This window comes from Rhamphochromis sp. 'chilingali' (genome assembly GCF_963969265.1).
Source record: "Rhamphochromis sp. 'chilingali' genome assembly, chromosome: 20".
Taxonomy (NCBI): domain Eukaryota; kingdom Metazoa; phylum Chordata; class Actinopteri; order Cichliformes; family Cichlidae; genus Rhamphochromis; species Rhamphochromis sp. 'chilingali'.
Window position 1 is genome coordinate 16,985,449 of NC_137947.1, and position 24,404 is coordinate 17,009,852.

Below are 24,404 nucleotides of genomic sequence, written 5' to 3' on the forward strand. Positions count from 1 at the left end.
GAAAGAGCTGCGAAACTGTTTGGTTCAGTAAAAGCATTAATTATTAAAGATGGCAACTTAACGAATGAAAAAAGAATAATTATTAAAGTTAATATGACCAGTTAGCTGAATTAGAGCATATAAACAAGCAACACCTAATGTAACTTGGGAAAATGTAACTTGCTTCAGATAAGAGCTGTAATCAGGATTTATACTGAAATAAAAATTTCTACCTGGCTTCATCTAAACCCCATATGGCCTCACTGTATATCATGAATCAGAAGAGTTCTTTCTTCTCTTCTTATACTCTCACTTCAGATTACAGTGTCGTCTGCAAACATTATAGGCTACAGAGACTCCTGCCTGACCTCATCTGTCATCCTGTTCATTACCACTGGGACTTCCTACATTTCTGATGTAATCCCATCCCCATCCCCTAGCTTCAACAACTCTTTCCTATAACTTCGTGTTATAGCTCATCAACCTTATCCGTCTACGGCTACAGCTCTGCACATCACCCTTTAACTTGAAACTCAGTATTAGTAAACTTTTTTCCCACTCCTCGGGCATCCTCACACTTTCCAGGATTGTGTTTTCTGGTTAAAAAGCCCACTCCCTTCTTTCCTATATATCGCCATACTTCCAAACACCTGTACTTTTATGTAGAATTATAGTTAAAGATTATTTTTTGTAATTAATTAATTACTGTTTATTACGGAATCTATTTGTTGTATTCCTGCTCTTTTGATTTTGCTGCTGTCATCATGCGAATTTCCCAACTGTGGGACTAATAGAAGGTCTTTTATGTTATCTTAGACATCCTGGTCTCATTAAACATATATGTAATGACTTCTAATGCGAGATGAAGACATTTCCTGTACTTTGATTTATTTATTTATTTATTTTTTAGTTTTGTAAGTAAACCATACTGTTTGCTTCATTTTTACATTTTTTTTTAATTCAAGTAGCTAATGAATATAATAGTTTCAGAGGTGATGGCTTAGATTTATATAGACGATCTTTAAAAAAAAATCTTAGACTACAACTCCCAGAATTCCCACTCAACGGCGAGCAAAGTGTTCAAACGCGCGAGTAGCGGCAGGAGAAGCAACGGCAGCACATTCTGTACACGTTGGTACCTCACTGAGTGTATCGCTCGTCTCACTGTACTGCAGGTGCTTTGCATAAGGGAGTTGCTTTCGCCTCAACAGTGTGTTAGACGCTACTTGAAGTCATGGCTGACCAGGTGGCCGCCATGTGTGATCAGCTTGTGAAAGCTGTGAATGTGATTATGGACGCAGAAACAAGTCAAATTTACCGACTGGAGGCCCTAAAGGTAGCTTCGTTAACGCTTGCTAGCTAGCCGCTAAGTTTGCTGAGCTTGTCATTCATTTGTGAAAGGAGAATAATGTACTGGCTTAGCTAGATAAATTGGGCTATTATACGTAGTTTCCTAGTAACAGCGCTGTTTATACGGTTCATGTATGTTGGTTTAACCTGCAATGATGATAGCCATATGCTTTACGAGCTAGCCGGCATGCCACAATTATCACCTCAACACCAGAGCCACTGTGGACTCATATTCATGCCATTAACCACATGGTGAAAAGACAGAGCTCGATTTAATGAGGCTAGTTAACCAATTCCTAGTAATTCTGCCCCAAGAATAACTCTAACCCTAGCTACTAGATTAGCATTCTGCTATCCAAGTATTTATATGAATGTTTGTGAATTAGCTGTTGCTATCTGACATATTACACGTGTATGGTAGTGGTGGGTTCACAAAACTGTTCATTTAAAGTCTTATAACATTTCCTAATCTTTAAAATTACGCGGTTTCTTTTTTCTTCTCTTCAGTTTTGTGAAGAGTTTAAAGAGACGAGCTCCTTGTGTGTCCCATGTGGCTTACAATTAGCTGACAAAGCCCAGCCAGCAGTAGTGAGACACTTTGGTTTGCAAATCCTGGAGCATATCATCAAGTAAGTTGAAGGTGACTAAGGTAAATGTAATAGGGAAAAAGCATGATAAGGGATCCATGTTTGACAGAAAGCTAATGTCTCCCTGCAGATTCAGATGGAACGACATGCAGCAACAGGAGAAAGTCCACCTGAAGGAGTGCGCCATGCAGCTGTTATCAAATGTAAGTGTGATTTGTGAAAGACGCTTCACTTCACAGTTCACAGTTGTACTGCTCTGATGCCTTCTATTGTCTCTTTTCAGGGTACTCATTCGATCTTGGACGAGGAGAGCCACATCAAAGATGCCCTGTCACGAATAGTTGTGGAAATGATAAAAAGAGAATGGCCTCAGCATTGGCCAGATATGCTGAAAGAGATGGAGACTCTCACTAGCCAAGGAGTAAGTAACCTGTGTGGTGCAGGAAGCTCAATTTTTCCTCATCTCACTTGTTTCCTCAGCCAACATGGATTCAATATGAGAATGGAATAACTTGCATGCAAATAAGGGCCAGTTGTGGATTACTCATTCATTTCCCCATTGCCTCATCATGTAAACTTGGGCACTGGGATAAGGTCACCTTCCAAATACGAACCTAACAACCCTCTTTCCGCTTCCTTGTTTTATCACTAAACTGTAGACCTTTTCAGACATTCAGATCAAGCTTGGTTTTACTTTTATCATTAATACATACCCACTCTGAAGGGATGAACAAAGTACTTGTGCAATATTACAATAATATCTAAGTGTGATAGTATATTAAAGGATATACAATTCTTAAGAAAAGTTTTTTTTAGTTGGTTGCTGTATATTTAGAAAATCAGTTACATCCTATGTGTAGCTATGGGAATGTGGTAGACTGATTAAGCAGTTGCTTTAATGCAGTGTTGTGTGTCAGCGCACCTAAATGAAGTGGAGTACACACTGTCATTTCAATTCAATTCAATTCAATCTTTATTGGCAGACTTCATGTCTATAAAAACAAGACAAAAAACACACACATAACACCCCCCCCCCCCCCCCCCCAACACAAGGTATAAACCATTAAATATATATATGTATATAAATAAGTATCTAAAGCATTTGTAAAAATATAAAACCATAATATACATAAAACACAATTACTTAAAATAAATCAATAAATACACAAACACTTTAACCAGTGCTTTCTCAGACTGGATGAGTAACGGGAACCACTCACTGTTGGATCTGTAAGTGCTACAATTATACTGTTATTCGAACCATCCAGTCGTTCTCTAAAATTGAACATTAGCTTTCTTAAAAGTGCTTTAAAAGTCCAAACACCCACAGCTACAAACATCTGGCTGGCACTACCACTTCTAGGTATCCTGCAAAGGATTCTCATCGCATCATTATATGCAACATGCAGCTTCTGCATGCTACATTGTTTGTTTTTTGTGCCAGTTTAAACAAAGGGAAATTTAGCTGTTTATCCTGCTTGGTTCTACATATCAAAACAGCACTTTTAGCAGCATTGTACTCAATGTCATATTGCACACCATATTCAGTACAGACATTAAGAAGATCCTGTAACCCATCACTGCTTGGACTAAAAACAACCAGGTCATCTGCATACATAAGATGATTTATCAATGTTTTACCTAATATACACCCAGTGTTACAGGCTCTCAGTTGTATGGACAAATCATCAACATACAAATTAAATAAAATTGGAGACAAAATCCCACCCTGTCTAACACCATTGCTGACACCAAAGGGGGCAGAAATACTGCTTCCCCATTTAACCTGCATGTTCTGATGAGCGTACCAGTAAGAGAGAATCCTCACGATGTACTGAGGAACTCCCCGTCTCTTCATTTTATCAAAAAGTTTTCTGTGGTTCACTCGATCAAAAGCCTTAGAGGCATCAATGAAACACATGAGGACAGATGAATTTTTAGCCCTATACAAACTGACTATTTCCTTGAGTGCATATATGCACATGTCAGTGCCGTGCTTTGGTTTGAAGCCAAACTGATTATCCAGAGAAGAGATGAACACACTAACTCTATCAAACAAGATTCTTTCTAACACCTTAGATAAAATAAAGTAAGATAAAATACCATTTTAAAAACATCAACATTCATTTATTTGGATACTGCCTTTTTGGAGCCAGCTCCAAAAACTCATATTTGAACAAGGGGGCAGAGTGCTTATTTATAAGCTGAGGTTAAGAAACTTGGTTAGCAAAATGCATTTATAAACCTTACAGCTGCAGTAGAAGGAAACAGATTCCTCATTATTAGTGCTAAGTAACAGATGAATAAAATACTATATGTCACTCAGACTTTGTCTGTAGCACATTGAAGACTGTATATTTTCCAGATATTTTTTTTAAAAAGTATTAAAAGTGCTCCAAAAAGCTTGAGCACATATAAACACCATACGCTGCTTGATAAATGTATACAACTCTTTCATGCTGAAACGGCAAATGGCTTTGAGGCTTCCTGAGATCTGTCAGTCCCCACATTTATGGGGGCGTTCTTTAAAACATAATTTCTTTCAGTGGGGTGAACAACTTAAAATGCTAGAGAGATGTAAGCATTTGTTACCTTGTGCGTGCTTATCCTTTAATGTAATGACAAGCAGTCAAACTTGTACCATGTTTTTCATGGATGCTTAAATGTTATTAGGTCTGACTTGATAAAACTATCATTGCATCTTTTATGGAAAAGTGAGCATTCAGACACATTCTTGATAATCGTGGACTTCAGGAAGACCAGGAAACACTTGACCCTTGTTTCAATCCAGGGGGTCAGTGTTGACATTGTGGAGGACTATAAATACCTTGGAGTACACATTGACAATAAACTGGACTGGGCTAAAAACACCACAGCACTTTACAGGAAGGGCCAGAGTCGTCTCTATTTTTTGAGGCGACTGAGGTCCTTCAACATCTGCCAGAAAATGCTGAGGATTTTCTATGAGTCTGTTGTGGCCAGTGCGATCCTCTATGCTGTTGCATGCTGGGGGAGCAGGCTGAGGGTCGCAGATGCCAACAGACTTAATAAACTGATCCGTAAGGCCAGCAATGTTGTGGGGATGGAGCTGGACTCCCTCAAGGTGGTGTCGGAGAGACGGATGCTGTCCAAGATAAAGACAATGTTGGATAACACCTCCCACCCACTCCATGACATGTTGGTCAGTCACAGGAGCTCGTTCAGTGAGAGACTGAGATTACCGAAAAGCACCACTGAACGACACAGGAAATCATTCCTGCCTGTGGCCATCTCCCTGTACAACGCATCCACTTAACACACTGTTTGCTGCTACAGCTACACATGTTTCTTTTCCAAATATTTATTTATAAGTGACTTATGTATGTATGTATGTATGTATGTATGTATGTATGTATATATATGTATATATTGTACTATTCTTAGTTAGCGTATTGTCTGTCTTGTCTTAATGTTGGTTTAAAATGGAGCACTGTAACAAAAAAAATAATAATAATAATAATTTCCCCCAGGGATCAATAAAGTATTCTGATTCTGATTCTGATTAATCCAAGCTGATTTGTCACGAATCACTTCTTTAAAACTGCTGTTACAGCCATTTAAAGCTAGATAAAAGCAAATCAAGGAAAAAAAACATCCTCTTTGCTTTCACAGGAGGCCCAGACAGAGTTGGTCATGCTGATCCTTTTGAGGCTGGCTGAGGATGTGATCACCTTCCAGACGTTGCCTACCCAGCGACGCAGAGACATACAGCAGACACTCACCCAAAACATGGAAAGCATCTTCACTTTCATGATGGGCATTCTTCAAATTAATGTGGAGGACTATCGTAAACTGGTTAGTGGAGTCCTGACCTCATTTGTGTTGCAAGAAAGTAGAAATTGAAGAGTAAACTGACTTTACAATATTGGTCTTCTTTTTGTTTTCATCTAGAAAGGTTCTCCTGGAAATGAACTGCAGGTAAGAAAGCGTCAGCGTGTGCCTGCTTTAATATTCTAAACTTTGTTAATCGACTTGATTACTTCACTTTGCCCCCTTATAATTTTTCATCCACACAGATGAGAGCTCACTGTCGAGTTGCCGTGGCTACGCTGAATACACTCGCAGGCTACATAGACTGGGTCGCTCTGGTGTACATAACCTCCGGAAACTGTCATCTGCTGGAGATTCTGTGTCTGCTGCTGAGTGAGCCGGAGCTGCAGCTCGAGGCAGCGGAGTGTCTGCTCATTGCTATGAGCCGCAAGGTGAGTCGCTGGGACAGTATTCATGATGGCTTTCAAGAGATTTTGTCTCGGTTTGTCAAGTAGGCACTGCTGTATGCAACCTTCTTTTATGAGATGATAGAATTGCCAGACAAGCTTTTCCAGTTTCTTTTCCCAGCAGCTTTCATCAGTGTGATCCTCTGAATATACTAATAAGTCCTGCAGAATTGTGTTTTTTGCAGTTAAATTGCTTTAACGTTTATATGTATTGTGCTATTATAACCATAATTACATGAGCAATGCACAAGTCTAATCAGGACACGTGAATCATGCAATGACAACAAGGTATGAGTCTGAACAAGTCCATGAGTCCATTTCCTCTAGGTTCCAGGTAGGGTTAATAGAGCTCATATCCCAGTCATCATAACTGACTTGTTTTTTTTCTTTTATTGGACAGAGTCATAAAATTTCTGCCATAATAGAACTTTGAGTAGAATTTCTAATGATCATATTAATAGTGTTATAATTTCAGCAATAACTCAGTCAAAATTAGGAAACGCACAGAAAATGACGAAGGTGCTTTTGTCCTCGCAGCAGATAGAACCGCATGTTGGATTTGGCAGAAATTTCACGCGGGATGTTTGTTTGACACAATCCTCCCCATGGATAAATGGGAATACAATGAGTAAATAAGTGTTGAAGATGGGAAATATTTGTTTAATCTGTCTTTTTAAAAATCCTTATACACTTTGAGAAATTTTACTATTAAAATAACTCTATTTTTGATAATTTAGAGGCTTTCTTTTGGGGATTTAGAGTAGTCTTGCAGATCAGACCAGTAATACTACATTATGGTAAGCTATAGTTTTTTTACTACCAGTTAATAATCTGTCATTCTGCCACAGGGCAAGCTGGAAGAGAGGAAACCATTCATGCTTCTGTTTGATGATGTGGCCATCCAGTATATTCTTTCTGCAGCCCAGTGAGTACAGCTGCTTCTCTCCACGTCTCTGCAGGCTTCATGCTAGCACTTCTACTGCAATTTAATGGTTTGTGTGTCTGCTTACAGGACAGCAGATGGACTTTCGATATATCAGAAATCCGCAGAATCATCATTAAGTAGCCGTGACTCAGAGCCCTCTATGTGTACCTCTAGAGCAGTGGAGGTGGTGGAGCGGCGTTACATCTTCCTGAAGAGGCTCTGTCAGGTCCTGTGTGCTTTGGGAGGTCAGCTTTGCTCATTAGTGGTAAGTTTGGCCATTTTTAAGCACTTTAGATATTAGTTTTAAGATTGAAGATAGGTAACAGTTTCTCATCTTTTCTCCCCAGGGTTCAGACGTAGAGGTTGAAGTACCTGCAAACCTCAGCAAGTACATGGAAGCCCTTTTAGCCTTCACTACGCATTCCAGTCAGGTGAGATACCTCAGGAAAAAGATTGGACCCTTTTTGAAGTAAAATTTCATTTGAGTGAACAGCGTGTAAATAAAACGACTTTTCTCTTTATTTCACTGCAGTTTTTAAAGTCCTCAACCATGGCGACATGGGGAGCTTTGTTCAGACATGAGGCTCTTTCAAAGGATGCAGCTGTTGTCAAGATGGCTGTCAAATTTCTTAGAGCCTCTATGACCAACTTAGTTAAGGTGAGGTCGTGGTGACAGCAATATCATTCACAGTGTGACCTAAAGCCAAACAAAGTGTTAATAACTTTCATCTTCCCCTCCTTAGACTGGGTTCCCGTCTAGAGACAATAACCCAAACTGCGAGTACTCCCGTGTGGACTTTGACAGTGATGAGGACTTCAACTCTTTTTTTAATTGTAAGTACCGGGGATTCAAGTTTTGCTTCAGTAGTTCTGACTCTTTTATTTTGTGCATACCTTTATGGTTTTCATTGTTTCTTTTGGTGCTTTGCAGCTTTCCGAGCGCAGCAGGGGGAAGTTTTGAGGAGCACATGCCGCATTGTTCCTCTAGAGGCTTTCCGGATAGGAGCAGAATGGTTACAGTATCAGATTACTAGCCCAATAGATACTGGAGATAACGCATGTAAGTAGTCTTTGACACAATACCAAAGAGGAAATGATCGCTGTTTTCACACGTGTTTTGGTTTACTGCTTGAAGGGATTTTTATGGCCATATGCCGATAGTTAATTCATCATGTAAAATACGTAATAATATTACAATAATTTAAGCCTGGAGTTAATTGGGAAACTAGAGCAGTCAGTTTGGGGAATAGCAAACTCATATTGCTACTAACATATAAGCTTTACAGTTTCCTTTCGAGTCTTTTAAGGACACTAAGGGAAAATTGGGGAAGGGCTGATATATTATTGGCTGATATTGACCCTGATGCCAACTTTTTTTTGTGCAGCGCATCCTTAGCAAAACCTTAAACACAAGTTTCATTTCCATATTGATGGCTGAATCTGCCGTGAATGGGCGCCTCTCCCTTTGCATCTCTCTAGCTAAGACTGCAGAGGGCCTGTGTTCCCTCTTGTCCCCTTCAGTGGTCCAGTGGGATGCAATGACGGTCTTCATGGAATGCATGGTCTCGCAGATCATTAAAAGTGTGGATGAGGAGGTAAAGGAACAAGTTTTCTGTAACAGAATGGAAATAGCAGTGTAAAAGTAATCGTAGTCAAACTAATAATGAAGGCTTTTGCTCCTTCTGCCTTATAGAAGTTACCCATTGATCAGAGCATGGAGCTCCTGCAAGCCGTGCTGAACTACGAAACCAAAGACCCGCTCATTTTGTCCTGTGTGCTCACCAACGTCTCTGCCCTTTTCCCATTGGCCATACACAGACCACACTTCCTGCCACAGGTCCTCATCAAGGTAAGTTGAGCTGTTACTGGTTCCTGAATAACATTTACTATGTGAATGTAGTTTGTCACAAATCAATCAGAAAGTTCCTCCTGTCACATATTTTTGCTCGGTGGGGATGTTTCTTGTATTCACACCTTCAGCTCATTTGGAGGAGTTTGTTTTAATAATGTGGATTTTGAATGGTTTTGTTTTGTCCTGCAGCTCTTTAAGGCCGTCACATTTGAAATTGATCACGAACCCAAAGTAAGTTTCCTTCACGGAGTCATTTTTACTTCATCTTCATGACAACTGTGGAAAACAAATGTATTCTCCTCCTGATGTCTTCAGGCACCTTGGACTCGAGCTGTGAAGAATGTGAGGAGGCACGCCTGTTCTTCCATCATAAAAATCTGCCGGGATTACCCACAGTATATGCTGGTAATGGACTATTCTATTCCAGTTAGCTTAATAGCTAATGATAATTTGTCTTTCTGACGTACACTTTTCCGTATAGAAGTAAGTCAGTGTCTTTAACGATGCCCTTTTTTCTTTCTACAGCCTTGTTTTGAGATGTTTTACAATCATGTGAAGGAACTGTTTTCGAGCGGAGTCGCGCTCACTCACATGGAGAAATGCGCCCTGATGGAAGCTCTGGTTCTCATCAGTAACCAGTTCAAAGACTATGAGAAGCAGAAGGCGTTTGTAGATGAACTGATGGCCTCAGTGGTTGCAGAGTGGACTTCAAATGAGATTAGGCAGTGAGTTTGAATTCTCTCAGTGTGCCTCAAATTTAACACGATAGCGATAAATGATAGTTTTCTCTTCTTTGTTTTTCAGTGTGTTGTGGAACCCAGACACATTCTTGTCCTTTATTGGAGCAGATAAGGTGGTCACGGAGCAAAAAGAAGATGCAGATACAGCAGCCATTAATAGAGGCAGAGTAAGTGTATATGCGTGAACTCATTTATGTGGAGGGATACTGCCATTGGAGATCACTGTAGGTTTGCTTGTCTCACTTTTGTGTAATGACAAAATGTCGTAAGGGAAACAGACGTTATTTGACCTTTTAAAGGCATTGCACATGGACGTGTGCTCACTGACGAAACTTGTTTTTTGCGTTGTGTAAGTTGTTTATTACGTAAGCAAAGAAAAACTTTCCAGACAGAATGTGCCATGTCACCAATTTTTTTTATTTATTTTTTTTGCACCAGCCACAAAAGCTCATATTTCAAATTCTGACGCAGTTTTTGGCTTGTCGTTGGAGTTTATATTTTATTAATAAACAAAGCTGAAAACCATCTGGGTGTAGGCCCTGAGGTTTTGTAGCAGCTATGTGACTGTAACTAGGTGTAGCAAGGCTTTTAACCTAATCTAACGCAGCATGGTTAAATTTGCTGATTAGAAATAAACACAGAGTGCAGCTGTGGCAAATGGAAAAACTTTCTTTTTTTTTTTTTTAGCTATTTGATGATAAACAAAACTATTTGACAAACTAAAAATGCTGGTGATAGATATGACACAAAATTTCAAAGGCAGTCGCGTTATAAGAACGGATAAAAATTGCTTGTAGTTAGTTGTAACAAGGTAACTTGTAACTGTTTAATCCTTTTTTTGTATTTTCTTTTTAATTGAATCCTCCTCTAGTTGAGCTTCTGTTTGTATGCTATATTGGCGGTGGTGAAGCGGGCACACTGGCCTGCAGACCTGGAGGAGGCCAAGGCTGGTGGCTTTGTTGTGGGCTACACTCCTGCTGGAGCTCCCATGTACAGAAACCCCTGCACTGCCCAGTTTCTGATTTTGATGCCCAATTTACTAGCACTAATCAGGTGCGCTTGTACCATGATGTTACAGAAATTTGTAAAAAATGATTAATTATCCTTTTTACCGTACTGATATGTTGATTATTGACTTTCCCCTCTTGTTATTCCTCACTGCAGGACTCACAACAGTCTTTTCCTGCCTGAGAACATGGCCCGTCTCAGTGAGACCTTCAGCAGAGCTCATGAGATCATGGATAGTGAGAAGAAAGTGGTTCTTGGTAAGATGAGTTTTGTCCACACTTTTTACCAGAAGTCGGCAATCACCTTAAAAAAAGACTGTGGTCAAACTTAAGTGCATCCCGTCTACAGGTCTCTCTCATCATCTTTTGGATATTTACGACTCTCCCGTGTGTAAAACCACGATAGAGCGCATGCAGGGATTTTTCTGCACATTATATGATAACTGGTGAGAACTGTGGCTTTGACAGCTTTAACCCAAATTTTTCTTGCCTTTTTATATACCTTACATGTTGTTAAATTAAGTTTACCTCCAATTTTGCTGTTTTTAATCCATGTAGCTACCAAATCCTGGGAAGTGCAGGTGTGTCCCTGCAGCAGGAGTTCTACAACATCGACAAGTTGGCTGAAGGAATGGCTGGCTCTGCTTTCGTCTCCCTCGACCATGTGCCCGATCACAGACTTCGCCCAATGATTCATATCCTTATTTGCTTTTTTTTTTTTCTCCATTTGATTTGGTCAGCTTCTTTTCCCCTTCTCCTCCATGCTCCAATTCAGTGATGCACACCGGCCTGCAAGACCTGACATAATTAAAACTGAGCTAAAGCTTTACGTAAACTTTACATTTCCTTGACAAGTGTACGTCTGTTTCTGAGGCAGCTGGTGCTGTCTTGTCCCCAGGAGTACTATGAAAGTCTACTCTGCCCTCTGCTGGGACCATTGTTTGGCTACATGCTGCAGGTCAGGATCTCCACACCCACTGTTCTCTTCTTTTAAACTTTTTAGCCTAAAATGTGCTAAATATCATGGCTGTGTTTCTTATTACTGCTTCAGAGACTCAACATGAGGTGGCAGGTCATCAACCAGCGGACATCTATCAAGTAAGTTTTGGCACAGTGTTTGTGATCAAATGAATTTTCAGTCCATAAGACAAAAATAACACACACATACCCCAAATATAGACCATAATGAAGACTTTTCTTATCTGGAATGGAAATTTCTCAATTGCAGTTTGAAAAAAAAAAAAAAAAATCACTGCTTAGTTTTTCCTCATAATTCACCTTTTTTGTGTGTGTGTGTGTGTGTGTGTGTGTGTGTGTGTGTGTGTGTGTGTGTGTGTGTGTGTGTGTGTGTGTGTGTGTGTGTGTGTGTGTGTGTTTTTTTTTTTTTTTTTTTCTTTCTTTCTTTTTTTCAGTGGTGAGCATGAGGAGGAGGAGTTGGTTTGTCAGGAAACCCAAGTGACCCAGGAGATGTTGGAAGAGCAAGTAGTACGCCTGCTGACGAGGGAGGTGCTGGAACTTCTCAGTAAGTAGTGTCTTTAGTACCGCTTCCCACTCGCATACATGTTCATTCTAATGCACTATTGCCAAGTTGTGAAAGTTGAGCTTTTGGAGCTAATGTTGGTTTCAGAGCACATCAGAAAAGTGCAAATCTCAGCCACAAAGGCAAAGCTGTAATTCTACATTTTGTGGTAGATTTTTCTATCCAGTAGGATTTGTCTTTGGTGAGTGATAAGATTATGTCTGAGTTTATCCAGATTATGAGAAGTATAAAAGCACAATACATACATACATAACAAACAGTTGTACTTTTTATGGCATTATTAAACAAGGAGCCAGTCACAGAAGGGCTGCAGAAAAGATGTGAAACTCTGCGTTAATGACTTCTCCCTGAGCTCTCTGGAGTCAAGTGCTCCAATTAAGAAGCTAAAAGTGGAAGTGTTTGCAGAGGATTGTACCTTCTTATAAACAAAAGTCATACAAAGTCTGATTGGCAGATAATATTTGATTGAGGACGTTGCTGCCAAAGTGGTATTTAAAGTACGAAATTTAAGATCCCCTCCAAGAGTTGAATCTGTTCATCTGGATGTAGTTTTCAGTAAAAAGGGAAAGACCATCTCTGAATCAAGGAAAGTTTCTCCCACTGAAAACGCTACGTCCACATGAACAGAATCAGGTTTTGGGGATTTCCTTACCTGGATGATTGAGCATCTAATCAAGACACTAAACTTAAGAGTGCACACTCTTTTTCAGCCTGCATTGTGAGTGACTGCTTAACATGTATTTTAGTTTGGTTTAGTTTGATCACTCATCAGTGCAGAAATGCTGGTAATTTTGAAGTGTAATTCAAAGAGAGCTTCTTTTTTGAACATGAAGGTTTTTGTGAATTGATAGCAGCTTAGGTAAATAGTTTAAGGATTTTTGCGGTTACTGTGCATTGTGCAATGAATATCCAAGGTTTTGTGTCGATGTAGTGGGTTTGTTTGTTTGTTTGGGTTTTTTTTTAGCTGTCTGATTAGCTTTTAAAGATGGAAGTTCAGTTGTCAAAACATCACAATTGTCTCTTTTTGTTTTAGCTGTGACCTGTATTTCCAGAAAGGTATCTGAACCTGCAGCCAATAAGGAGGAAATGGATGGTAAGAGTTAAACTGGAGAATTTGAATTAACTGGATGATTTTTATTCTGGCGTATCTCTTTATTTTTAATTAAAATTTGTTGTTGTTGTTGAAACATGCTCTTGCAGAGGAAGATATGATGATGGATTCAGTGCAGTCAGCGTCTCCTGCTCAGCCCACAGAGGAGCTGACAGAGCTGGGGAAATGTCTCCTGAAGCACGAGGTCGACCTAAAACGCATCACGTATCATTCAGAGGAAAGCACAGTTGTACATTATTAAAAACGTAATGCTTCTTTTTCATTTCTCAGAACCTCTACATGTCCCTGCTGACCCTGTCCTTTACCTCACTTTCCTGGAAGGATGCCACCAACTGTCATCGCACTGCTTCACTGGTCTGCTGGACTCTGCTGCGGCAGGTAGCACATTTAATCTAACCTAAATACAAGGCAGCAGCTTTTTGATGCTCTCATCACACACGTTGCTTTTATGCACAAGCTGTCTGGCTATATTTAACCCAGATGTCTTTAAATGTGTGACTCAAGTATGCACAACAGGTTCCTGAGGACTGTACTTTATAATGAAATGCTACGTAAGCAAGAATAAGTTGTGCATTTGTTTAGGATTGATTTCAGCATCACAGTGTGTATATATGACCCAAAACATAAGCCTGTGCTTAGTGTATTTAAGGAGATTTTATTAAGTAAGATTTTTTGGGTAACATTGGCGGTTTATAGCACAGAGGACTGAAGTGCTATAGGCTTACACAGGAAACGGTGGTTGGAATCAACAGTACATTTTTTTACATTTTTACCTTTTGAGGTTACGAAAAAATGCCTTGCAAGATTTTAAATAGCAATATTTATGGATGTCATTTAAGGGATTTGTAAAGATGTGATGAATTATCAGCTTAACATCAGTATAGGCCAAATGTTCACGTTCATGTTTTAATCTGGTGTTTTTCTGTCAGTTTTGCATTTGGGTGCTTGAAGATGGTGTGACAAAAGGCTAAAGTACCTTCAAGTTATTCATGTATAATGAAGACTTCTTTGATTCTCTGTAACAAAAGAGGAGAGTACCAACAAAAACAAATGTCAACAAAACAAAATACACAAGACATTGGTACTGGCGTCAGGTAGCATCCGTATGAAAGCAGAATTTAACAAACACAACTCTAAAATCTAACGATCTTTGATCTGGGAGGTGGCTGAATAAGTGTCTTGCATAGCTTTATATTTCTCTTGTCTCCAGGTTGTTGCAGGTAATCTTCTTACTGAAGCTGTTACGTGGTTCTTTACCAGCGTTCTCAGGGGCCTTCAAGTTCATGGGCAGCATGAGGTCTGCAGCTCTACCCTCTCTCAGTTGGCAATGCTCATCTATGAAAACCTGGTGAGGCAAATTTTGAACATATCTGACATATTTACATATTTGCTCTTTTTTTCCCTGCCCTTTAGAGGACTTATTTTACTTTCACTACTAATCAATCTGTTGTCTATATTCTGCTTTGACCTATAAAACGACAGATTATAGTGAAAAAGTCTTGATCAGAATGAAAGATTTTTCAAGATGTAAACTTACAAAAAAACAAACAAGAATTTGCAAAGCTGGAATCGGCGAAGATTTGAGAGTTTTGCATGACAAATAATGTCTGTCTTTGGGATGAAGTAAAATTGACTTGTTTTTGAGACTGGTGTACATTCCCAAAATTTAAGTTTCATATCATCTTGCTTCCTTATATTGTATCCTTTTTAAATGTCTGTGTTCCTGTTAGCGGCCTCGCTATATGGAGCTGAGAGGAGTGATGACCCAGATCCCAAACATCAATTTGGAGGCTCTGGACCAGTATGACCACAGGCTCATGGACCCCAGTGCCCAGAAGTTTGGAGAAAAGAAGAGAAAAGACCAGTTCAGGAAGCTTATTGCAGGAACTGTTGGGGTAATGCTACATTTCCCCACTAGAGAGCAGTGCTTCTCTAGTATATCCGACTGTAGATGGCTCATTAGGAGTAACCATAGACGCTGGCGTTTTAGTGCAAGTCATTACTCAGCAGAGTGATTCTGGCTGTGTTGTAAATCTTCTGTTCGCCGCAGCAGAAAAATGTTCAGCAGCTCAACAGGGCCGGACAGTCTAATGAAATTCTTTCCTGCAGGTCTGGGATAGCTGTGTTTAACCTTTCCTCTACCTGTCCCCTGCCAACAGAAAGCTCTGTGCCAGCAGTTCAGGAAGGAGGTTCATATCCGGAATCTTCCATCGCTCTTTAAAAAGCCGAAGCCAGATAAGGATATAGTGAACAATGAACCTCTGGGCCTGGCAGCTCTCTTCTCTCCCAAGAATGATGCCCTGTAGGAACACAAAGCAAGTCAAGACTTCACGCTGATTGAAGACGGAGTTGTGTGTAGGACCACCGTCTCTCCTAAACATCCTCCAGCTGGGGCAGTGTGGCGCTACCTAACATATCTGTCAACACTGGTGTTGCTTCAGTAGGTTGTCTTTTCTTTTAACCTACATCGTGCAATGCCGCCGTTCATGCTTTATAACTGCTAGTCATTTGTACAGTCAAGTATCACAAAGTAGGGGACTTTTTTTTTTTTTTTAAGTTCCTTTTGCGCATAAATGAGATTTGTAGACTCTACAGAATCTGTAGGGATTATTTCAGAATGAAGTTCTTAATTAATATTTAACCATTAATATTTGCACAGCTGAAGAAGCTGTAAAGAGCCACAAGACTAGTTTTATTTAAGACTTTTCTGCATTCTTATTTTACTTTGTGCTTCTTCATTTTTAGTCGCTGTATTTTTCCACTTCCCAACATCAGGACACAAGAGGAACTATTAAGTGTAGCAACTTGCAGTTAATCGTATCCAAGTAAGCAAAGCAAGTAAAGCAGGTCGGCGTGCAGTTAGCCTGTTGGGGTACGATGAGGGATAGAGTGCATTTGTGTTATGGCATGTGGACAGGTGGACTTTTTTTTTTTTTGTTTTTTCTTTACAAAAAAAAATAAAGAATACATTTTGGAGGTTAGTGTTGGCAGATACGTTGGTACCCATGCTGCTGTTGCATCCCACGTCGAAAAGAAAGACCCGAGGGGGAAAAACTGCTGGTGCACATTTCTCTGTTCACTTTTTGTTTTGTTTTGGGGTTGTTGTTTTTTTCTATTGACTGGACCAGCTTGAATTAATTTTCTGATTCTGAAGGATGTGCTGATGGTACCTCGAGTGTGATGTTCTTTATAATGGGGTAAAGTTCCTCTGTCTATGTATAAACTAAGAGAGGAAAAAGTAATGGATTATATGAATGATTTATTGTAGACGTAAACAGAACAGCGGTCTGTTTTGCAGTTATTTTTTGCCAGTTCTTCATATCGCCACATGTGAAAACAGCCCATGTACTGTTTCGAATTGTTAATTTAATGCAGAGCACATATCATACTACAAATGATACAACCGCAGTCTGTGCCAAAACACTCATTGTAAATTTGTAAGCAGACAGTTGTCTGACAAATCTAATTACACGTAACTTAAGGAGTATTTAACAGTGAACTCAACTAATGTGTAGCTTAATCCAAGTGTTCCTGTTGTGTTCTTGCTGTCTGGTTTTTGTTTTGTTTTTATTTTATTTTTTTCAATACTGGTTTTGCCAACCAGGAAGAAAGGTGAACCATCACTACATTCCTTTATTGTCCAAGGGATTGTTTTTCAGGATAATTTGTTGGATGAGTTTTGCTCTTATGGAGCCATCAAAGCAGTTTGTTTTGTTTTTTTGTTTGTTTTTTTTGTGTGTGTGTTTTTTGTTTTTTTAATTAAACTCTTCACATCCTTTTTCTACATCTTGAATGCTGTTGAACCTAAAGCAAGCTGAAGTACTTCGTTAGTTATCAAAACTGTTTTCCTTTTATCATCAAACTGTTCCCCTGTCTTTGTGCTGATTGTTCACATGTGGTTATTTTTAAAATGTGTTCAACACTAAAATGTAATGTACAAATGAGAAAATAGGCTTTTTAAAAGTGTAGTGTGGTTTATATTTTTGTTTTGAATAAAAAAAAAAAAAACAGTATCTTTCCCCCCCCCCCCCCCCCTCTATTTATAATATATCAATTACAGCACGTTCACATATTTTTCTTTGAATTAATTTCCAGATGCAGCATCTAAAACATTAGAATGACCTTAATGGGGATGTAGTTTTGAAAACTGAATCTAAATCTCGAAAGGGTGAAAAATACTTGAAAGATGGGGAATGTTTTCAGACTCCCATATTCTTTGTGCTTTAAGTTTAAAGATCTTTTTTTTTTTTTTTAAATTAAATCTCCCGTTCAAATCTAGTATCAAAAGCAGTAAACTGAGGTGAACAAATACTGCAAATATTTTAATCATGTGGATATTGACCATAACTTGACCCATTAGACCTTCATTTATGTCTGTTATGCATATTAAACTACAATATACTATTAGCAGTTGCTCTTAACATGTGTAAGATTTTTACACATTTTTACAAGCAGGCTGATAAGCTCAGGTGTAGTCTAATCCTCCAAAACACAAGGAGGAGAGAGAGAGAGACACTGTAATCACCCAAATCGCATTATATTGCCAAATCTGTACTTTTCAATTCTGCATCAAACTGTTTTGGTCAGGTTAATTGCTTTTATAGTCCTTCAAAACTGCCTAAACATCTTCATTTATCAGTCGCTATATTAATCTTATTGGTGCGTGTATTATGGAGAAATATTCAATTCGGGAGAGATTTCGCGATCACATTTAGACAAATCCACCTGGCCTCAGCAGCTTAAGGAAAGGCAGTTCACGCTCAGACCGGTAGGGGGTGGTAAAGCAGCAATTGCCAATCCGGTTGTTCAGTCTGACGTCACTAGCCGTGTCTGGACCTAAACTCCGCTGCAGGTCCATATATCAAACGATCACTGTGGCATTACTGAGAGTTGAAAAACTGTCTAAAGTCTTTCATCTTTAATAAAATGATCAGCGTTCTGCTCTACCAGGTGTAACAATTGAGTTTAACATCCAGGCATCCATGAAAACGGAATTTATGACATTTAACGGAGTTAGAAGTTAGCAGGGAGTTAGCTCGCTAGCTTCTATCTAAATACAATATAGCATGTCCTGACTGCGGGGTTTTGGAAACAAATTAAAACGTACAGCTCTGTTATCACTTCCAGCATAAATGAAGACTGAAAACTAAACAGCAGTGACGCTTGTGGGGTTACTGAAGTTGGGCTAGCTGGTATATAATGATGTGCTACGTGACCGCTAGCGACACAGCTATGTTAGCATAATATAAACAAGCTAACTTTTTTTCCACTCGATAAAGGTTAACGTGAGTGTTCTCGGTGGTCAGAAACAAATGTAATCGCATGGCAGGATGCTGTAAAAGGACCAAACTTCAGCCAGGAGAACAACTGAGATAATCCATCCACAATACGAGGTTAGTCATTCATATACTGTTGCATGGGCTGGGCTGTAGTTACATCCTAAGGTTTTAAAAACTGAGCTTAAATAAATGATTAGTGGTAATAAAAGCCGAGGGAGGTCAACAGTGATCACTGACTGTTTTAGGAGCTTTTTGAGATCAAATAGAAGAAAATACATAACATTAAACATGTTAACAACACAAAAGCCATATTAAACGCAGACTACTTTAGACCCGGAAGTAGGATTCGTCGCGTCATCACTGAACAACCTCAGCTGCCGTAAAAAATAAAAATAAAAAAAAAGGAGGAAAGAAGAAGAGCAGTAAAGAATCGATGGCAGCCGCCCCATTGCGTTTTGTGGTTTCTACCGTTTTGATGAGGTTTGTTGGGAATGAACAAATAAGCGTACTTGGGCTTAATATGTCAGGAGAAGCACAAAGGCCTGCTTTGTGCCACCAAGAGTTTAATGTCGCACAAACATATATATTAAAAAACAACTTCTCAAACTTGTCACGAGACCGTCGTTAAACAGTTTTGAAAAAGTTTGTTTACATTTATTTCATTAATTCACATACTTCCACTCCTTTAAATTTCATAGCGAATTTTTAACACACTTCCTTTTCTTTCACAGCTTTACAGAATAGCATTTTGCATACAATAAAATGTCTACATAAAACGGTTTAGTCAGAGTTACCTCTAACTAAACCAGCTAGCTAACCCGTCACCATTAGTGACGCGCTGACATGTAAGCTGGTGGTGCTAAAATATGATCATGTACTCTTAAAAGAGCTGCTTCCGCTGCTGCGTGACTATTTTTAACTACTTTTAAAGTCTTATGGCAAAATTTGACAATGAGAGGTAGGATATCTGCTCTATTAAAAAAAGTTTCCTTGTAAAACTCCACAGCAGAAACTTATTTTAAGGTCAGCACACATTTGGCAACAGTTCCGTTTTTCTTTAGTACTTTTTATGTCCATCTTTATTCTTGATGACAGATTTCTTCTTGTTCAGTTGCTCTTTGCTTAAGAGGTTGTGTTGCTCTGTTTTCCTCTCCATAAGCATTCTGCTGGATTCATGCAGAGCGCACACTTGCCATGTCAAAGTTCTCACTTTTCTTCTCATGAATTTAACCGTCCGCTTTGGACCGTTAGGGTGCTTGAATATGCGTCATCTGCTTGTTTTCTGTAGACCAACAGAAGCGTGTGAGGTTTATCGATTCATGGCACCATCTAAACGGCATTTCCCCAACACCTTTTGCATTCATGCAACCCAGGATCATCACACTGCCACCTCTGTGCTTTGTTGTCAGGATTATGCATTCACTGTGGTGGTGCTGGCCAGGTTAAATCCAATCATGCTCGACTGTTATTGGCAGCTTAAACAGAATGCATTTATTGAGAGAGTTTTGAATTGTTTAACATTGAAGGCATGTATTTTATTTGTGCATATAACATATGCACATTTTTTTATTTAATACCAGCAACACATTTAAATGTCAACACTGTGATAACCACCAGTGCTGTATCACCCCTTCTGCTCTTTTAACTGCTTAAAGTTTGATTCTTTTTGGCTAATTCAATGGGTCACTGGGAATCAGCCTCCATCCTTGAAAAACACATAATGTAGATGGCGGCATATGTTGCTGTAAAAGCTCTGTACATCGTTAGCAATAATGGTGCCTTCACAGATGTGCAAGTTAAATGTCCCATGTTCACTAAAGCCTCTCCATACCCAAGGCTGTTGACAAGCCAGATGGTCCCTCTCCTTTAGTCTCAAGGATGTTTTGTCCATGATTTTTAAAAACAAAAAACTTTGGATAAACCACATGAAAGAGTTCCTCTTTGTGTCTGTCCATCTTAAATGAGCTCTATTTCATGTTTATATTATGTTTGTATTATGTTTTCTGTCATCAGATGATGATGAAGCTTTTAACTTGCATTTGTTGTAGGGACAAAGTGCAATCAATGAGAAGGTAAATGCAGTTTTTCAAAAGTGTTCTTGCACCCATGCAGCGATTTCCACTACAGAATTGTATCTGTTTTCTGATGCAGGACCTTCTGAGTACCCCGAGATCACAGCTATGTGATACTGGTTTTAGGCCTTGTCCTTATACATAGAGTTCTCTCTACAGTCTGTGAGTTATTTAATTTTTTTAATGGTTTAACATGGCGTGTATCAGGGGAATGTACACATTTATTTATCTTGTCTTTTTCATGTGTTTCCTTAATCACATGCCAAATAACGAAGCAAGGAAACATGAAAAAAAGCCACACTTTTAAAATGCTAATGTGCCTCTTCAGATGATTGCCATTTATGTTTATAACTGTCACTCATGTCATGCTGCTATGTCATAGTATGCATTGATTGGTGATTTTATTAAGTACAGCACACTAGTACTGCATTGCCTTAAGAGCTGTCTTAATTCTTTGCATAGATTCAACGAGGTGCTGGAAAATTTGCTCTGAGGTTTTCATCCATATTGGCACGATAGCATCACTCAGTCGCTGCAGATGTGCTGTCTGTAAATCCATGATGTGGATTGAGCTCTGGTGACTGTGGACATGATTTGAGTACAGTGAACTCATTCCCATGTTCAAAAAAGAAAATAGTTTTAGATTATTTAAGCATTGTGAAATGCTGCAAGTAGCTATCAGAAGATGGGTAACGCTGTGGTCATGGGACGGACATGGTTCGCATCTCTTTCAGATTTCAGACTGTTGTGTGTTCAGAGATGCTCGTTATAACCATGGTATGCGTACCTTGGTTATAACGAGTGGTTATTTGAGTTACTGTGTCCTAATTATAAGCTTGAAGCAGTCGGGCCATTCTCCTGACCTCTGGCATCAACAAGGTATTTTCACACAGAGAGCTGCTGCTCCCTGAATATTTTCTTTTTTTTTCTTTTTTAGACTATTTGCTATAAACCCTAGGAGTGATTGTGTGGGGAAAATCCCAGCAGATCAGCAGTTTCTGAAACACTCAGACCCATCTGGCACCAACAATCATCTTAAGTAAAGAATCACTCAAATCACTTTTCTGATAGTCCGTTTAATTTCAACAGGTCATCTTGATCATGGCGTTTACATGTCTAAATGCACTGAGTTGTTAGATAGATATTTGCCTTAACAAGCAATTGAACCTAACAAAGTGAACAGTGCGTGTACGAATAAATAAAATGTGAGTAAGTGCACTATTTACTTGCCTGTGAGATGCTATCTGAGAACCATAGATGTGGGAATTCTTTGCAAGTTTAAATTGAGTTATAAATTTAATTTTTAAAAATTTCTGAGTACTCTTTCATGGGACGGTAAACCCCTCCACATGTTTACTTCTGAAAATCGTCAGCCTCTCTGGCATGTTAATTTTTCACCCAGTCGTGTTACTGTTTAACCTGATTAGCTGTGATATGTTCCAGCCAGTGGTTATTTTTAAACATTACACAACCTTGTTCTATCTAAACAAATATGTTGCCGGCATCAAATACATTTTTTTTATTCCCTTTTTTTTGCTCTCACCTTCAAATGTTATCTTTTATGCTATTTACAATTAGAGTATTTAAATGCTCTGAAAATAACTGCTTCATTTACATTTTACACAACATCCTAACTTTATATGTTTGCTTTTGATTCAGGATGATTTCTTTCTGGAGACTAATTGCTGAAGTATTTTCAAGTTTTAAAAGCTTTTTAAAGTTCAGCTGCAAAACATTTTCTCCTTCAAAAGGAGGAGAAGAGATTCATTAAATGATAGATTGGGTTTTGAGTGAACCTTAATACAATATATGTAGAGCTGACAGGAATAAGAGGTTGGTTGTTCAAGAGGAAAATCACTCTGCAGTCATTTTGTTAAGCAATTCGTCATTTAAATCATTTATTTAACAAGAAAAGATGCCACTTTTCTGGTTTTCTTTATCTGGTTTCATGTTTTTGGTTGTCGGGATTTTCCACGTTCTGTTCCCTTTACTATTTTACCATCTTCGGATATTTTATCAAGAAAAAACCTTTATTGATTAACAGGGAGATAATCGGCAGATAAACTGGAAATAGGAACACTGGTTAGTTGCAGTACTAATTCAGTTATTTATCCTTTTCATATTGGCCTTGAAAAGATCATTTGCTTCTGTGAAATAAACTCAGCACCCACCTTCTGTATGCTGTTTTCCCACCCACACTACACACTGTCTCAACATTTTGGATTACCGCAGCCTTGTGGGAAGTTCACAGTGAAACAAAGGAATTTTTTTTTACATTTTGGTATTAATTTGGTAATATCTTTAAATGCAACTCACAAACGCTGTAGTTTATGTCCATTTATGCCCCCCTCCCAATGTCTTCTACAGCACCACACTACTCTCTGGGCAAAGATCCTCTCATGAATGTGACTCTGCAACTATGAGTCGACATTTCTCAATATTTGTCTGCAGTTAACTCAAAAACTATGTCACATTACATGATAAGATTTATAAAACCCCTAGAATGTCCATTCATATTACAAATAAACACATCTTACAATTTAGCTGATATTGTTCTCATCTTAATTTGGTGACTTACTGCAAGCCTAATTATGTGAGAGTTCATGTTTACATTGCGTGTGTGTGTCTGTATGTGTGTGTGTGTGATAAGGCTGGGAAACTAAGGAAAATAATTTATTGTGTGTTTTTGTCACAGTTGGCAGTAGATTCAGGCTGAATTGTGTAGAAATAGATTCGGTTTTAAAACACACCTTTGCAAAAGGATACAAAATTATGTTTAAAATTGTCCTGTTACCAAAAAAAGCATATTTTACTACCCATATTTTGATCCTTTGGATCCATCTACCTTCACAAACCCTTACAGGGTCTGCGGCATAGAAGCATTTCCATAGCATGAACATGCTGCTGCCAGGCTTCGGGTTGGGCAAGGTGTGCTTTGCGTTATTTTGCAGTGTTTCCATCCGATATTGTATTTAACATGGTAACCCTGCAACCCCTTTAAAGTTGCTTGTACCCTTTCTCACACAGACTTCAAAGTTTTGAGGATGGATTTACAGCAATGCTCTTTGATATCCCCATTTCAAGGAATTTTCTGTGCCTGGGTGAGGCTGCGTTTTAATAACCTTGTTGTGTAAATGATTTAGTACAGTCACGTCAGATATGCGACCCAGAGGCTAGAAACTGGTTAAGTTTGGCCCACTGCATAGCTTTGTAAATTGTAAAAACTTCGTGCAGTCATTACCTACTTCAATTTTTCAATAAAAAACACTTTTATTCATTTTGTATTGCCAGTTTTACTACATAGAAGTTTACCTATATGGAAAGTATTAGTAAAGACATAAAATAATGTTCTTGTTTAGGTATAAAAGCTCCAAATGTCAATATTTTGTGGCTTATGCAATAACATAAACTGAGAGGAGTGGGATAAAGGGTGTCTTACATTTGGGGGTTGGTTTTATTGATTTTTCTTTTCTTTTTAAAACTTTATTTTTTTAAATGTATTAATTTATTAATTTATTTTTACATTTTTAGTATTTACTTGTTCAAACAAATAGGAAAAAACATTGGAATACTGTTTTTTTAATGCAATATTTTACTGGTTGGTCTCACTTGCAATCACACTGGGCTGTATGTGGCCTAAGAGGAGTTTGACAATTTGTGTTTAGTAGTTTTTGAAACCAGTAACTGACCCTGCAGTCTTTAAACT

General features: G+C 38.7%; 1 protein-coding gene across 1 annotated transcript; it reads left to right on the top strand.

Moving 5' to 3' along the window:
• Nucleotides 1-1,056: 1,056 nt before the first annotated feature.
• On the top strand, nucleotides 1,057-16,289 carry xpo5 (exportin 5). The gene is made up of 32 exons (XM_080868319.1): nucleotides 1,057-1,315; nucleotides 1,837-1,958; nucleotides 2,047-2,119; nucleotides 2,200-2,337; nucleotides 5,568-5,750; nucleotides 5,847-5,873; nucleotides 5,972-6,157; nucleotides 7,021-7,097; nucleotides 7,185-7,362; nucleotides 7,445-7,528; nucleotides 7,630-7,755; nucleotides 7,841-7,931; nucleotides 8,029-8,157; nucleotides 8,577-8,692; nucleotides 8,791-8,946; nucleotides 9,139-9,180; nucleotides 9,265-9,354; nucleotides 9,475-9,674; nucleotides 9,754-9,856; nucleotides 10,561-10,742; nucleotides 10,854-10,954; nucleotides 11,046-11,142; nucleotides 11,255-11,390; nucleotides 11,556-11,654; nucleotides 11,748-11,794; nucleotides 12,109-12,218; nucleotides 13,270-13,329; nucleotides 13,437-13,531; nucleotides 13,618-13,725; nucleotides 14,558-14,695; nucleotides 15,078-15,242; nucleotides 15,507-16,289. Exons 1-32 carry the CDS (start codon nucleotides 1,214-1,216, stop codon nucleotides 15,651-15,653), a joined length of 3,708 nt encoding a protein of 1,235 aa, XP_080724445.1. The 5' UTR covers nucleotides 1,057-1,213; the 3' UTR covers nucleotides 15,654-16,289.
• The last annotated feature ends 8,115 nt before the right edge of the window (nucleotides 16,290-24,404 follow it).

What these genes read in the sequence shown, in the direction of transcription:
- xpo5 (XM_080868319.1), top strand. Translation starts at nt 1,214, where the DNA reads ATGGCTGACCAGGTGGCCGCCATGTGTGATCAGCTTGTGAAAGCTGTG. An exon ending in TGGAGGACTATCGTAAACTG is followed by an intron (nt 5,751 to 5,846) that starts GTTAGTGGAGTC and finishes GTTTTCATCTAG; the next exon opens with AAAGGTTCTCCTGGAAATGA. An exon ending in GCTGGACTCTGCTGCGGCAG is followed by an intron (nt 13,726 to 14,557) that starts GTAGCACATTTA and finishes TCTTGTCTCCAG; the next exon opens with GTTGTTGCAGGTAATCTTCT.